Source organism: Berghia stephanieae, chromosome 8 (genome assembly GCF_034508935.2).
Source record: "Berghia stephanieae isolate SIO BIC M18660-M18661 chromosome 8, UCSD_Bste_1.3, whole genome shotgun sequence".
NCBI classification, from domain to species: Eukaryota; Metazoa; Mollusca; class Gastropoda; order Nudibranchia; family Aeolidiidae; genus Berghia; species Berghia stephanieae.
The window spans coordinates 5,308,907-5,326,406 of record NC_088367.1 but is presented as its reverse complement, the minus strand read 5'-3'; the positions used below and the strand labels follow the sequence as shown (position 1 = coordinate 5,326,406).

The 17,500-nt window shown below is 37.3% G+C and overlaps 2 protein-coding genes across 2 annotated transcripts in view; one reads left to right on the top strand and one right to left on the bottom strand.

Moving 5' to 3' along the window:
* Positions 1–17,500, bottom strand: part of LOC144978064 (uncharacterized) — a 245,246-nt gene that overhangs the window by 20,587 nt on the left and 207,159 nt on the right. The window contains exons 11-14 of the mRNA XM_078923579.1: positions 5,049–5,191; positions 4,152–4,252; positions 3,152–3,548; positions 1,154–1,312 (exon numbers count right to left, since the gene is read on the bottom strand). Of these exons, the coding sequence (XP_078779705.1) occupies positions 1,154–1,312; positions 3,152–3,548; positions 4,152–4,252; positions 5,049–5,191 (800 nt within the window). The remainder of the gene's footprint in view (positions 1–1,153; positions 1,313–3,151; positions 3,549–4,151; positions 4,253–5,048; positions 5,192–17,500) is intronic.
* The window catches only part of LOC144978065 (uncharacterized), a 21,830-nt gene continuing 11,468 nt past the window's right edge, over positions 7,139–17,500 (top strand). The window contains exons 1-3 of the mRNA XM_078923581.1: positions 7,139–7,223; positions 15,471–15,785; positions 16,402–16,770. Coding sequence (XP_078779707.1) covers positions 15,539–15,785; positions 16,402–16,770 — 616 coding nt within the window. The 5' untranslated portion in view covers positions 7,139–7,223; positions 15,471–15,538. The remainder of the gene's footprint in view (positions 7,224–15,470; positions 15,786–16,401; positions 16,771–17,500) is intronic.

Below are 17,500 nucleotides of genomic sequence, written 5' to 3'. Positions count from 1 at the left end.
CGTTCTGATTGGGCAGATAAAATCAAATTAGTTCAACCATAACCTAAATCAAATATCTCCTGTTGACAAACGTTTACTTCCTGTTCAATAGTCAACATAATTGAGTTCATCTATACAGATTTATTTCATAAATTATTAAAAATCCACGAAGGAATGTTTTTTTTTTACAATACTGAAATTAGGACACTTTAGCTAAACGACTACATTATACACGCTACTCTGGCAGGTAAAAGCCAATCTGCCAATCCATCCAAACCGGCGGGTGTTATTCCCATCGTCAATGACCGATCATTACACCCTAGCAGATTTTCTAAATAATCATTTGAGTCAAATGGTGATAGAATTGTCCTTAATTTAGAAAAGGGGCGTAACTTACTCGTAAATCAAGCTGTAAAATATATTGTTCTAATTGTTATAATTTGCTTGCAATCCTTTATTTGTTGGCAAAATCTAACATAGGCATTACAGGATATATATATATATAACACAGAAACGAAATCGTCTTGGCAAGAATAATGTGAGTGAAAATTTACATTTATATATATATATATATATATATATATATATATATATATATATATATATATATATATATATATATATATATATATATATATATATATATATATATATAATATATATATATATATATATTTTTTTTTTTTGATTTTTTTGTTGATTTTTTTATTATTATTTTTTATTTATTTGTTTTTTTTATTTTTTTTTTTTTATTATTTTATTATTATTATTTTTTTTTTATTTTATTTTTTTTTAATTGTTAATATTTACCACAAAGTTAGAGTCAGTCTACATCGATGTTTCAGGCTTTTTTCAGCCATCGTCAGGATTGTGTGTTACATGAATTTGGGTTGTTGTGTGTTGTTGCTTGTTGAAGCGGCTCCACTGCTACATGTCGAGCAGTATTCTTACCATATTTGTATCCAACACGATTCAATATATATATATATATATATATATATATATATATATATATATATATATATTCATATATACATATAGACGTAACACCGTTAAGAGAGAGCGGGTAACATGTTCAGTTTAGATTTACTTTTGGGAAACCGGTTCAATCGCGACATACTACCGTTATGAGATGGTGGATGACATTTGAGATATATGAGAGCAAACTTCTCACCTGCCTACAACACCGCCAGTACCTGAGGATTTTCGTCATCCGTAAAATAGACTTGGGGGTGGGGATGATGTTGAACGGGATGGGGAGGGTGGTGCCCTGTTCGATGAAGGAGATCCACAACTTGGCGCGGGCGAATTTCCACTCACAGTCCTCGCTTTTCTGGACATTGATGATAAATTATGGCATTGATGAATAAATTATTTGTGGCTATGGGTTCCAGTGGTATGACACTCGCCTTCGGATTGGAAGGTCCTGGGTTCGAGTTCCGATCCGAGCGGCGCATGGTTGAGTCCTTGAAAAAGGACAGAAATTACCTCATCGTACTCAGGCGTAAAATGAGTATCGCCTCATAAACAGCGTTGTCTCCGTCTGAAAAACATTGTAATCTCTACTAACAGGCGTTATGTCTCGTCCTACATATTAACTGTTGCTGTTGGCTAGGGATCCATTGCAAAGCATTTTGAGCACGTTTAGTGGATATTGCCCTATATAAAAGCTCACGTTTTTAAATTGGTTATTTCAATGAAACCCCATTGAATTGACATCAGTGAGGCGACACAATCATTATATCGGCATAAAGGAAAGTCATGATTTCAGTGTCAAATCAACCAGAAGGGAAATTGACGAATGAAATGACTGCCGAAGTGGGTTGTAAGAGACCCATGACATCCTCTGACTTGCTCATAATCAATTAATGTCTGGATTAGTTCTCTGTATCCTTATGCATGAGATAACAATAGCCACAAAAGTAACGGTAAAGCAATGCTACTGACTACTATTACTACTACTACTACTACTACTACTACTACTACTACTACTACTACTACTACTACTACTACTACTACTACTACGACTACTACTACACTACTACTACTACTACTTACTACTACTACTACTACTACTACTACTACTACTACTACTACTACTACTACTACTTACTACTACGACTACTACTACTACGATACTACTACTACTACTACGACTACTCTCTTACTACTACTACTACTACAACTACTTCTTACTACTACTACTACTACTACTGACTACTTCTACTACTACTTACTACTACTTCTACTACTACTACTACTATCTACTATCTACTACTACTACTACTACTACTACTACTACTACTACGACTACTACGACTACTACGACTACTACGACTACTACTACTACTACTACTACTACTACTACTACTTCTACTACTACTACTACTACTACTACTACTACTACTACTACTACTACTACAACTACTACTACTACTACTACTACTACTACAACAACTACTACTACTACTGCTTATAATAATCTGGCTAATAATAATAATAATAATAATAATAATAATAATAATAATAATAATAATAATAATAATAATAATAATAATAATAATAATAATAATCATAATAATAATAATAATAATGATGATGATGATGATGATGATGATGATGATGATGATGATGATGATGATGATGATGATGATGATGATAATAATAATAATAATAATAACAATAATAGACGAATCCTTGGAAAAGACTCTTTAGTCACATTCTCTCACAATACTCAGGTGCAAAATGAGTACCTGGCCGTTAATAGCGTTGTATCTGTTGGAAGAAAATGTAATAATATCTACTAATAGGCGTCGTACATGTTTAGTGTTGCGGTTGGCTGGGAGGGACCCCCTTGTAAAGCGCTATATAAAGTCTCAGAAAAGTGAGTGGAGCAGGTACTTATGTTGAGAACAACAAGAGAAGAAGTGAGTAGGAAAGTGCCAGAAGACAATAGAGAATAAAAAATTTTCGCGGCGGTGATGGGGGTTTGAACCCGCGACTTTACTGGTACGGCCAGGCGGAGTTGTCGTACCAGTAAGGTCGCGGGTTCAAACCCCCATCACCGCCGCGGAAATTTTTTTATTCTTTATTGTCTTCTAGCACTTTCCTACTCACTTCATCTCTTGTTGTTATATAAAGGCTCTCGTTTTAAAAATTTGTTTTTACTCACCTGAATTTCCTCAAAGGTGTTACTCATCATGGCGATAAGCATGTTGATGAGGACAACCACAGCCCCCAGGATGTAAACACCATACAAAATGTACCCTACCAACTCCACCACGTCCAGCATCTCGGCTTCTGTCACACCATCAGCACCGCCTCCACCACCTCCACCACCGCCACCGCCGCTAACACCGCCAACACCACCGCGACCAGCGCCACCATCCGTGTTGGGGCTGGCCCCGTCGCGCCGGTTAGCCGCACCGCCACTGCGACCCCCGCCGAGGCTGTTCTGGCTATTGCTGCTACTCCCACCGCTGTCTTTGATGTCGGCGCCGATTTGGGGTGCCTTGGCGTTTCCAAGACCGAAGGCGGCCCAAAATAAGGTACCCGTTGTTTGTGACACTCTGTAAAAAACAAAAAGAAACAAAATACATACAGTATAACACTAATGATAATGACGATGATGCTGATGATGATGATGATGATGATGATGATGAGAAAGATTATGCTAAAGATGGCCATGGTGAAAATGTTGGAAATAATAAAATAACTAAATAAATGCATAAATAGATAAGTAAATATAATAATAATAATAATAATAATAATAATAATAATAATAATAATAATAATAACAATAATAATAATGATAATAATAATAACAATAGTAATAATAATAATAACAACAACAACAACAACAACAACAACAACAACAACAACAACAACAATAATAATAATAATAATAATAATAATAATAATAATAATAATAATAATAATAATAATAATAATGATGGTGATGATGACAACGACGACGATGATGGTGACGACGACGACGACGACGACGACGATGATGATGATGATGATGATGATGATGATGATGATGATGATGATGATGATGATGATGATACAAAACAACAATGATAATTAACACGACGTTGATAATTCGATGATTGTGATGGTAACAATAATACACGCACTATAAATCCAAACAGCAATAAGCATTGACTCACCCAGAGAAATTGGTGTTGGTTGTAATACTGTACAGACTGGTCAGGCCACATATGAAGGCAATCATGACAGTCACATAAATGAATATGAATTTCCCCACATCCTGAAATGAAGAAGGGATAGACCAAAAAATAATAATAAATAAATGAGTGAATAAATCAATGAATGAACTTCGCGGGTCAAAGCTCAGACTCATATTAAATGTAAGCCTTTTTTCACCCCCATCTGGACATAAGAAATATATTGAGCTTTTTTTTGGAGCGTTTTTATATAGCGCAATATCCACTAAACGTGCTCAAAGCGCTTTACAAGGGGTCCCAGGCCAACAGCAACACTTAATATGTAGGACGAGACATAACGCCTGTTGTATTACAATCGAAACAATATTGTCGAAGTTGATCATTATTATACTTGAAATATTTTATAAATAGCTCGTTTTATCAAAAAGTTGAGCGCTACTATTTCATGGTTTTCGCTTTTATAATTTATATATATATATATATATATATATATATATATATATATATATATATATATATATATATATATATATATATATATACTATATATAGGTACGAACGTGCTCAATAATGTTCGTTACAGCATATAAAAATAAATATGGTCACTCACGTTCTTTTTTTTGTCGATACAATTGTTTCTATCTATGTCCTCCATTTCATCTGTCGGCAATTATACGTCCATAATGGAGGACAAAGAAACAATTGTATCGGCGAAAAAGACGTGAGTCGCCTTGTATTTGTGTGTGTATATGAATGCGTGCGTATGTGTGTGAGTCTGTGTGTATGTGTGTGAGTCTGTGTGTTTGTGTGTGTGAGTCTGTGTGTTTGTGTGTGTGTGAGTCTGTGTGTTTGTGTGTGTGTGTGTGTGTGTGCCTTTACCTGCAACATCCTCCCATAAGAAATCTGTAGCTGCCCGAATGTTTCACTGGCTGGTAGGATATAAGCAATTCGTGCAAAACTCATGACGTTGGCAACCGAAAACAGGATTTTAGACAGAATCTGGGGGTTCATGATGGCCTCGTCTGAAAAAAGATACAAAATATTCAAAAGTATAAAGCATAATTTATCATTAAATGGTCGGATAAAATATATCTGGTTATTTAAAACCAATGTTAACGTTAGGCTTAATTCAGGAATTCAAGAAAAAAAAACAAAAAAAAAGGTGTATGTGCGGCTATGTGGTCTAGTGGTATGACACTCGCTTTCAGACCGGAAGGTCCTGAGTTCGAGCCTCGCGCTCGGCGCATAGCCGAGTCCTTGGAAAAGCCTCGTATCTCACATTCTCTCACCGTACTCAGGTGTAAAATGAGTGCCTGGCCGTTAATAGCGTTGTCTTTGTCCGAAAAATTGTAATATCGCCTAACAAGCGTCATGTCCCGTCCTACATGTTAAATGTTGCTGTTGACCAGGGACCCCTTGTAAAGCGCTTTGAGCACATTTAGTGCATATTGGGCTATATAAAGCTCAATTTAAAAAATGTGTGTATGTGTGTGTATGTGTGTGTGCGTGCGGTGTGAGTGTGTGTGTGTGTGTGTGTGTGTGTGTGTGTGGAAGGGGGGGGGGGAGATAGCTCAGTTGGTAGAGCACTCGCTTCACACGCAGAGAGACTGGGTTTGATTCCGGGTGAACAAAATGTTTTTTTTTATTACTCCCTTCCCCTTGACCACTCAGAAGCGATTGGGAAGCAAGGTCGTCATTTAGGTCTGGCAGAAAGTTCTTTGCGATGCGATGGACTAGCATCCTATTAAAAGGGTAGCTAGCAATTTGCTATTGTCTGTTTCAAGCAATAGAAACCGGTATAAACACCCGCTCTACGGGCCTAATGGCTCTGAATGGCATCTTAATTAGCATGGGAAGGTCCATTTATTCTTCTCAATGGGGCAGACGATTCCTATAACACGTACTGCTATGTGGTCTTGTGGTATGACACTCGCTTTCGGATCAGAGGGTCCTAGGTTCGAGCCTCGGTCGACGCATAGTTGAGTCCTTAGAAAAGGCTCTTTACTCACATTCTATCACTGTAAATTGAGTACCTTGACCGTTAACTGAGCTGTCTCTTTCGGACAAAATTAAAATATTGTCTAAACAGGCGTCATGTCTCGTTCTACATGTCACGTGTTGCTGGTTGTCAGGGACCCTTTGCGTATTGAGTGTATATTGAGCTATATAAAAGTAAGTTGATTTACCAAGACATGGTACCGCTTAGAAACGCTTGGTCACTAATATGCATATGTATGAAACGTATTTCTCAGGTTTCATCTTTCTCAGCGTGTCCCACAATGATTTGATAAGCAGGCCCTTTGAAAGCAAATTTTATTTGATTTAGTCCCCAAAAGAAATTTCTCGTTTCAGAAGTCTTATAGAATTTGTAAGGAGTGGAGAACTCATTCACATCTGCTGGAACGGGTACGGAACGGGCGCAGAACGGGTACGGAACGGGCACGGAGCGGGCACAGAACGGGTACGGAACGGGCACGAAACGGGCACGGAACGGGCGATAGGATTTCGCCAGTCCAGCGACAGTCCATTTTTTCAACGGATAGGCGACGGGTTAGCCCGTAGCCTTCGTAAAGTTATGGCCTGACACTGACCAAAAAATGACGTAAAATTGCCAGTCTTTTGCCATAAAAGAAAAACAAATCGTGAGTTGTATTCAATAGTTCAACCAATAAAATGACTTGTTTCCATGAGCTCTACTAACGACAACTCACTAGGCGGTGAAAAAAAAACCAAATAATGACGTCAAACTGCCAGTCCTTTTGGATTTCAGTGTCAGGCTATAACATAACGATGGCTACGGTTTGCCATGGGTTGAGCACGGGTTGGACACGGAACGGTGACGTGCTGAATACGGGCTAACTCCGCCTGGACTCTTAAGCGTTTATTTTCTGCGACACGGTGGATAGTGCTAGCACGCTCAGTACTCACCCGCTGTACTCTTTCGGTCCCTCTCACTCACACTGTCTCTCTCACTCAGACTGAAATCTAAAAGGCCAGCCAGTGCCTATAACTAATTGTCTCTCTCAGTCTTTCTATCACTGGCAGACTGATTAGGTGAGTAGGTGAAAGTTCCTCGTAATGCTTTGTTTAATTATTATAACCTTATGTGTTATGTTATGTTTGAGTCATGCAGACGCAGATCTCAAGTCTAAATTGTGAAACGTGTTAAAGTAAACCTTTAACCCTCTCCATACTTACTATAGGAAAATCGTCACATTCGTGACGATACAACCAACATTTTGTTTCATTTTGATTTCTCTTGTACATCACAAAATTCAAAGAAACTTCTTTGTTATAGCTATAAAAACGTTGTCACTGTGTTGTAGACATCATTTTGTGAACAATATTATGTATATATAATGTACGTGTTGCTTTTCTGTTTCAGTAAGAAAGGCATATGTTTGTGTCGGCTGCTCTGAAGTTTTAGGGAAATTTCTGAAAATGGCTAGTAAGGAGAGAGTTAAGGAGCACGCGGTGTCCAATTTTAAAAAAAAATAAATTTTGGCACCAAGTATCAAATCTGAGTTATTTACATGTATAATGACTTAAAACGTCAAACTTTTCATATAGACCTAGACAAGTAAGACCATGAAAAAATGTTTCAAATTGCTAAATTTTGCGACATTTCCAAAGGTGGCTTAATTTCGAGCTCATCAAAACATTTTTAAAAATAAAAATCTTCAAATATCATTAATATTATATCATCCCTCAGTAACATTAGTAATTTCTATGAAATCAGCATTTTCGTGTCATAATATATCATTGAACAGCTTAGATGAAGGCCTAAAAGGTAATACAAATTACCAATCCTATTGGATCACCCACTATTTGAACATTACCCCATCTGAAAGTTACCATGAAGCTAAATACATAAATACATAAATATATAAATACATTACTAAATTACTTAAGTCGTATATCTGGAATTTATTAATGTATTTATTTATTTTTGTTGTTGTTGTTGGCTGAAGAAGGGTTTTGAGCCTGAAACGTTCCGTGCTTGGTATTTTGTTCTTTTTTGAAGATGTTCTATTCATTTTTGTTTATTTCTTTTTACAGTCCACAGCTTCTAGCAAGCTAGATATCAGTTTGAACGTGTCTAATATCTCGGTGCGCTTGTACTTAAAATCTTTGCTCATCTGTGCGTGACTTTATGATAATAAATCTTTGCTCTTCTTGATGCGATTGTAGCATAAATCCTTTATTTTTTGGTATCCGGTGAGGAGTGGTTTTGATCCTCAAACGTTTCCTGCTTGGTATTCTATTCTATTCTATTCTATTGTGTAAGATGTTTTTATTTTCATTACCGTCCTTGACATTCAACTGTGTCGGTCATTTTGACCTTCTCACATTTAATTAAAATCGACAACAGCTTTGTATAACAGCGCAGCGATATTGATGACGGTTATTGAATTTCACGACTTGTGAATAATTCAAAACTCAAATATTTTGATCAATTGTTCTTGGGATCTCTTTGATAAAATACTTATTATTTCTTTGGCGCAATAGAATATGAAATACAATAGATGAGATCACTGCATAAATGAACGTTTAATAGATAGTTCGAAGATGACGTCACTCAGGTCTTTGTTATTGTTTTTGCCATCCGCGTTTGTGAGTTGTTCTCACTAAACTGTATTAACCTGACTATAAAAGTTCATGGTTACACAGAGTTTGTGTGTCGGTCCGTTATACTTCCGGATGGCAATGTTGTGAACTCCTTGGCCAAGCCCATTCTATCTATGGAGATCATAAAAATATTATTGATTCATTTGGTATGCTTTCGTATAAATATTGGATCTTCTCGGTGCCACTGTTATTTCAAACTTTTGTTCGTATCTATTACGACAATGACTTCTGGTAATAAATAACAATCAATATAACAGGTTTTTTTTTTTTAAAATGAGCTTTATATAGCGCAATATCCACTAAATGTGCTCAAAGCGCTTTACAAGGGATCCCTGGTCAACAGCAACATTTAACATGTAGGACGGGACATGACGCCTGTTAGGCGATATTACAATTTTTCGGACAAAGACAACGCTGTTAACGGCCAGGTACTAATTTTACACCTGAGTACGGTGAGAGAATGTGAGTAAAGAGCCTTTTCCAAGGACTTGACTATGCGCCGAGCGCGAGGCTCGAACCCAGGACCTTCCGAACCGAAAGCGAGTGTCATACCACTAGACCACATAGCCGGCACGGTTTTCAGCCCGAAATGTACCGTTTGGTATTCTGTTATTTTTTTTTTTGAAGCTGTTATATTTATTTGTGTTTATTACAAGAAGATACTGAAGTCGTAACAGGGAAGAACAACGGGTTTACATAACAGTCGCACCGACAAGAACCAAAAATATGTATCCTACAGTCGTACCTACTAAAATGATTGAAGATTTATAAGATTGTCGCATTGAGACAAAACCGAGATTTAAACTATGTCGTGCCTTAAGTATAACAGATTAACACGACAGTCGCATCTTAAGTATTACAGATTCATACGACAGTCGCATCTTAAGTATTACAGATTCATACGACAGTCGCGTCTTAATTATTACATATTTTTACGACAGTCGCGTCGACAAGAACCAATATTTATATTACAGTCGTACCTACTAAAATGAATGAAGATTTATAAGATTGTCGCATTGAGACAAAGCCGAGATTTAAAAGACAGTCGCGCCTTAGTATAACAGATTCATACGACAGTCGCGTCTTAGTATAACAGATTCATACGACAGTCGCGTCTTAGTATAACAGATTCATACGACAGTCGACAGTCGCGTCTTAGTATAACAGATTCATACGACAGTCGCGTCTTAGTATAACAGATTCATACGACAGTCGCGTCTTAGTATAACAGATTCATACGACAGTCGCGTCTTAGTATAACAGATTCATACGACAGTCGCGTCTTAGTATAACAGATTCATACGACAGTCGCGTCTTAGTATAACAGATTCATACGACAGTCGCGTCTTAAGTATTACAGATTCATACGACAGCGCCATCTTAAGTATTACAGATTCATACGACAGTCGCATCTTAAGTATTACAGATTCATACGACAGTCGCGTCGTAAGTTTTACTGATTCATACGACAGTCGCATCTTAAGTATTACAGATTCATACGACAGTCACGTCGTAATTTTTACAGATTCATACGACAGTCGCATCTTAAGTATTACAGATTCATACGACAGTCGCGTCGTAAGTTTTACAGATTCATACGACAGTCGCATCTTAAGTATTACAGATTCATACGACAGTCGCATCGACAAGAACCAATATCTATACTACAGTCGTACCTACTAAAATGAATGAAGATTTATAAGATTGTCGCATTGAGACAAAACAGAGATTTAAACAACAGTCGCGTCCTCACTCAATCATAGAGATTCTTACTACTTTTCAAAATTGGAAAAATATGTATTAAAAATGAGCATGTGCATAGATAGTTTTATTCAACTATCATTAACACGTAAAAAATAAAAACATGAACTTTGAAACTACGCCTATAATTTGTCTCAGAAAAAATGTAATAAATAGGCATGGGGTAAAAAGTAACCCCGGGTAAACTACGGATATAGTCGGTGTTAGGGTTGAGTGAGTTAATTATTACATATTATTCATACGCCAGCCGGACCGAGAAGAACCAGCAGTTATACTAAATTAAATTAAATTAAATTGAGCTTATTTATACAGCGCAATATCCACTAAACGTGCTCAAAGCGCTTTACAAGGGGTCCCTGGTCAACAGCAACACTTAACATGTAAGACGGGATATAACGCCTGTTAGGCGATATTACAATTGTTCGGACAAAGACAACGCTGTTAACGGCCATGTACTCATTTTACACCTGAGTACGGTGAGAGAATGTGAGTAAAGAGCCTTTTCCAAGGACTCAACTATGCTCCGAGACCGTGACACTGACATGCATGATCAAGAGTAGAACGAAGACGAAGTGAACCCAGGAACCGTCACGGTTCCCTTTTGAAAACGTTGCTTTTATTAATCGAAGGCATTTGATCACTTGATTCATGAACACAATTCGATATTGATTGATCGTTGACAAAGTCATATTTCATTTCATTACATGGAAACTCTATTCAACCGTACTCTGGAAAAAAAAAACAAACCATATTTAAAAATTTGGCCAGAAAACTCGTCCTTCAAATATCGATCGATTTAAATGACCCTCATCTTGGAAAAAACTCTCAAACCCGGGACTTCGGCGAAGTCCCGGGTTTGAGAGTTTTTGCCAAGATGAGGGTCATTTAAATCGATCGATATTTGAAGGACGAGTTTTCTGGCCAAATTATTAAGTATGTTTTTTCTTTCTCCAAAGTACGGCATTGAACTTGAAATAACAAATGCTCAAAAAGACAAAACAAAACAGATTTCAAAAAATTTCAAAAAATGTCATTTCATCCTTTGACACGTCACATCCATCGCACGCAAATCCTGACAATTTTCCATGTTTTTATTTAAAAAAAAAAGAAAATAAGAAGACAAAAATTGCTAGATACAATTTTTTGCTTAGAAAACAAACACGACGTTTGTCAACAGAGATGCTAGAGTTTTTTTTTTATAGCGCATTATCCACTAAATGTGTTCAAAGCGCTTTACAAAGGGTCCCTGACCAACAGCAACACGTAACATGTATAGAACGTGACATGACGCATGTTAGGTGATATTACAAATTTTTTTTTCCGACAGAAAAAAACGCTGCTGATGGCCAGGTAGGTACTCATTTTACACATGAGTACGATGAGAGATTGTGAGTAAAGAGCCTTCTCCAAGGACTCAACTATGCGCCGAGCGAGGCTCGAACCCAGGACCCTTCGATTCGAAAGCGAGTGCCAAACCACTAGACCACATAGTTGCATAGTTGTGATCGGTCAATAAACACCTAGTAGATGGTCATATAACCACGCCTCTCGGACAGTTGTCCGAATGTAAACAATGGCAGTTCGCGCTAAACTAAGCAAAATGCACAGTAGTATTCCCATCTATGGTATGCGTTTAAGAAAAATATTCACTAGTTCTACAAGTCAGATCAATCTCACCACCCATTACAGAAAACTATGCGTAATGTTTATCGTTTATAGTCTGATTGAGTAAATCAAGTGAGAACTAATCACATAACTGGTGGTCGAAAATCAATATCAATGAGCAGAGTGATGCCAACTTCCTTCATTCTACTGTTTGTAAACAAATGGTATTATTTGTCCGAGCGGGTTTGAGGGTGTGTCACAGATCCCGCGTTTTGATTGGTCAAAAATCCTACTGATTCATGCGCCACACTCTAAGGAAATTGGAGATAAAGATAAAGGGAGTAAATCTGACTCATGAACGAATAACACAAAACAAACGACGTTTCGGCCCTTGGCCTTTATCAAGTAAGCACAGAATACATATATATTTATATTAGATTGTCATAAGGACATTCCTTTTTAAATATATTGATCAGATAACTTTTAATCCAGCATCAATTGCTTAAAAACAAACAACCCAATTTGTACTAAATTCTCTTTTTAAAAAAACTAGTCAATTGGATCCTTTAGAGCCACAATTTATCCCGTTTTTTATAGCATGAAACGGAAAATAGTAATTGCCTGCTACCCTTTAAATTTTTCCAATATTACATTTTCTTCCTTTTTATTGACGCTGAAATGACCTAAATGTGTCGCAAGAGCCGTAAAAACCCTTTTAAAAAACAAAAAAAACAAACAATACAAACAAAAAAAAAAACAAAAAAACAACCAAAAAAAAAAAAAAAATCAAAAAAATCAAAAACTTCTTCAACTGTTTGAATTTGTTGGAAAAAAAAAACCCTTATCTCGCTGATTTAATTTATTGGCAAGAATTGATTCGATTCAATTAAATTCTAACAAGCTTGTTATTGTTATAAAACCAATTAACCAAGTTCAAGGACAAATTTCAATCCATTAAATTATTGCCCTGCCGTACTCAGGAAAAAAAAAGCCATATTTTAAAATTTGGCCAGAAAACTCGTCCTTCAAATATCCATCGATTTAAATGATCCCTATCTTGGAAAAAAACATTCAAACCTGGGACTTCGCGAAGTCCCAGGTTTGAGAGGTTTTTTTTTCTTTCCAAGATGAGGCTCATTAACAATCGGTGGATATAAACAAGGACGAGTTTTCTGGACAAATTTTTAAATATGGGTTTTTTTTTCCTGAGTACGTCAGTTGTGCTATCAAGGTCTCATTCAACACAACATGAATATTCCATTGTGACCACAACTCGCTGACGCTGGAACCATTTAGCACAAATCACCACGGCGCCGTCCATTGTGATTACAGTTGAATAAATACGTAATCCACGAATAAACGAGTCGATGAAACGATCCTTGATTATTCATAAAAGCTGCTGGCTGTTTCTAATTGATTTGTTTTTCTACCAGAACTGTGATTTCCATTAACACGAAAGGTAGGAATGGAAATCAAAACATCATCTCATGCCGAAAGATAGAACGAAGATGACGTCACTCAGGTCTTTGTTATTGTTTTTTGCCATCCGCGTTTATGAGTAATGCTCACTGAACTGTATTTAACTCGACTATAAACGTTCATGGATACACACAGTTTTGTGTGTTGGTCCGTTATACTTCCGGATGGCAATGTTATGAGCTTCTTAGCCAAGCGCATACTATCTATACACGAAAGGTTGGAATGGAAATCAAAACATCATCTCATGCCTCTAATATTTTGACACAAAACTCACCATCGACATGTTGGGATGATATTTTGTTGAGGTTTTTGGGACCAACAAATTTGCAAAGACACGGATAAAAAGTAAACAATCTGACAGCTCTTAATAAGGGGAAGAAAGCAAAGTCCCCCCCCCCCAACCAAACTTCCCTTAAAAATAAATAAAACACACAAACAGACAAACAAACCAACAAACAAACAAACAAAATCAAGAAAAATGAAACTAAATAAGAAACAAAACCAGAAAAAAAATAGAATCAACCTTTCTTAAAAAAAACGAAACATGAACAAAATCAAAACAAACAAGAAAAAGATAAAAAACAAAACAACAAAAACAAATTTAAAACAATCAAAACATAACCAAAAAATAAAGGAAGAAAAAATTACCAACAAAGAAATAAAAATAACAAACAAATCAAAACTAAAAAAACCCCAAAAAACAAAACAAAAAACAAAAACAAAAAACAAATCAAGCAAACAACAAAACAGCATCCAAAAATGTTTTTTTTAAAAAAGCTTCTACTGGCGTGGCCCAGAAGGAAAAATGAAATAAAACATCAATTCTAGCGGTTGCCCGATTTAATCTCATTCAATTGCATTGAATAAAAACTTTAAATAATTGAAACTCTGAACTGAAACCTCTTCCCGTGGGGACTTCTTTTGTCAACCATCTTCCATGCGTGTGTGGGATTGAACTGGATCAAATTGCCGTCATTGGAAAACGTTGCCTTTCATTTATTTATAGCGTTTGGAATTTTTGTATGGAATTCTGGCCTGATTGCCTTTCTAGGCCGACGCATTGTGATTTGTACGTTGTGGAAATGACAATTGCCACCAATTGACTAGTAACTGTATAATGCCGGGGCTGACGTCTACTTTATTCGCAGGTCTGATAACCCAAATTGTTGTGGTCTAATTGTTGTAATGGAAATACTCTCAAACCCAAACACAAAATATTGTCCATTACTAACAATGTTTAATCAGGCCCATAATTGCGTTCGGTTATCAGACCTGCAGATATGTGTACATAGACCAGGGCGAATCAAACGGTTGCAAAGACTTGAGTTTTTGTTTTCTTTAAATTCCAGAATATAAATATTTCCAACCTCTGACCGTTTTGCTTATTAAAATCAATTTTTCTATCGAGTTCATTTAGATATAATCAATGCTTTTGTACGGTATAACAATAGGGTTCAACAGTCGTGACGTCACTTCCATCGTAATGACGCATAGTAACCGGTTCTAAACCATCGGAACAATAGCGGACGCTATAATCTCCATCACCGCCCATATGAAATACCTCTCCGACGAGCATAAAAGTGTATCCAGAGGAGAAAAACATTTAAAATATTTAAAATCTGATCATGTTTTGACTTTTATACATTCTGATCACATGACGTGTGAAAAAGTTCTATCCAGCATGAAGAATAAAGAGTACTGATTTTCTTTGCTAAGAACCAACCTGCTGGTTTCTGGGCGGACGTGACATCAGACTATTGAATCCTGTTGCCTCTTAACAACCTGTAACTGTTTCATTCCCTTTCATTCCACACCAATCTTCAACAGTATTCATTGACCACCATCATGTCACCGAATGGCTTTGTACCCTGAACCGGTTCTAGACCGTATCATCTATGGCTTCAGCCAGGAGACACCCTCCGCGCTGTTCACCTTTGACCTACAGTGAGTACACCAGAGACGTGTTGAGAGTTCTACCCCCCAACATCGCCATTCCAGAACACATCAACAACAACAGCAACAACAACAACAACAACAACAACAAAACCAACAATAACAACAACAACAACAGTAACAGAGACGACGGTAGTAACAAGTCTTACAACAACCGTAAAAGCCAGTTGGACAATTCGTGTTCGTCAGGTGAGCAAATTTGTATTGCGTTTTTTATTGGTTCATCTCGCGCACTATGGGTGAGCACGTTTGTATACAACAAGAACAATAACTACTACTACTAGTACTACTACTATTACTACTACTACTACTACTACTACTACCACTACTACTACTATTACTACTACTACTATTACTACTACTACTACTACTACCACTACTACTACTACCACTACTACTACTACTACTACTACTACTACTACTACTACTACTACTACTACTACTACTACTACTACTACTACTACTACTATTACTTCTACTACTACAACCACCACTACCATCACCACTACCACTACGACTACTACTAAAACAAGTACGTACTAAAACTACTAATACTTGTGCTGACGAAGGCTTTGTAGCCGAAACGTCCATTGTACGTATTGTTCTCATCTGAAGCCTCTCCATTTTAACTCTTTCGTTTGTATTTTCACGTCCCAGGCTTCATGCAGCCCCCACCGCTCTCTACTTGCCAGAACTATCCACCACTCTCTTGCCTTCTGGCACTTTTTTACTCACTTCAATCTTTGTTGTTATCAACACAAGCGCCTGCTCCACTCACTTTTCTGTATTAATATTCATTCCACAGTTGACGGCGGTGCAGACAGTAAACGTCCATTAAATAAACTGAACAATCCAAACATGATCGTGGTTGTCAACGTGACGGGGACGCGATTTGAACTCAGTCGCCACACCTACTCCAAACTAGAACCGGCCATCTTGAAATCAAGGGACACCACTCTGGTCCAAATAAACCCCAACACAGGATGTACGGAGATCTTCATTGAGCGCCATCCGGCATGCTTCGCCGCCATTTTGGATTACTACCGCTGGGGCGAACTGCACATGCCCAGTGATATATGCCCGTCTCTGTTCAAGCGTGAGCTCAGCTTTTGGCAAATATCGTGCAATGCCATGGAGCCGTGTTGTTTGAGACGATACGCGGCGTTCCATTCTAGTGAGTAACACATACTTTGTTGTAACACAATGGAAATCACTTATCATCTTCTATAATAATGTGCCGCTATGTGGTCTTGCTGTATGACACTCGCTTTCGATTCGAATCGGAAGGTCCCGGGTTCGAGCCTCGCTCCGCGCATAGTTGAGTCCTTGGAAAATAATCTTTACTCACATTCTCTCACCTTACTCAGGTGTAAAATGAGTACCTGGCCGTAAACAGCGTTGTCTCTGTCGGAAAGAAATGTAATATCGCCTAGCAGGCGTCATGTTTCGTTTTACATGTTACGTGTTGCTGTTGGGTGTCAGGGACCCCGGACCCCTTACAGCGCGTTGAGCACGTTTAGAGGAAATTGCGCTATATAAAAGCTCAAAAGCTCAAGTCTAAACAATTTACTGCTATTTTCCATTTAACGCTATAACAACGGGTTCAAACTCAAACTCCCTGGATGTCATGGCTCTATTTAAACGAGTCAGCACCGAATGAAGTCAAGTGCTGGGCAGCCGTGATCTCAACATTTTAATATTTTTTTCCCACCTTATGTTGATAGTTTGCATGATGGGTCATAGCAATGGACGCCCCCGTCTTATGGAGCAATTTACAAGTCGAAATGACGATACTAAACGGTATCGATCCCAGAATTATTCTGCCAGCCTTCACGATCCGGAAGTGTCAGTCAGGTTTCTTCTATTTATATTGAAATTATTATACTCTTTATATTCGATTGCCT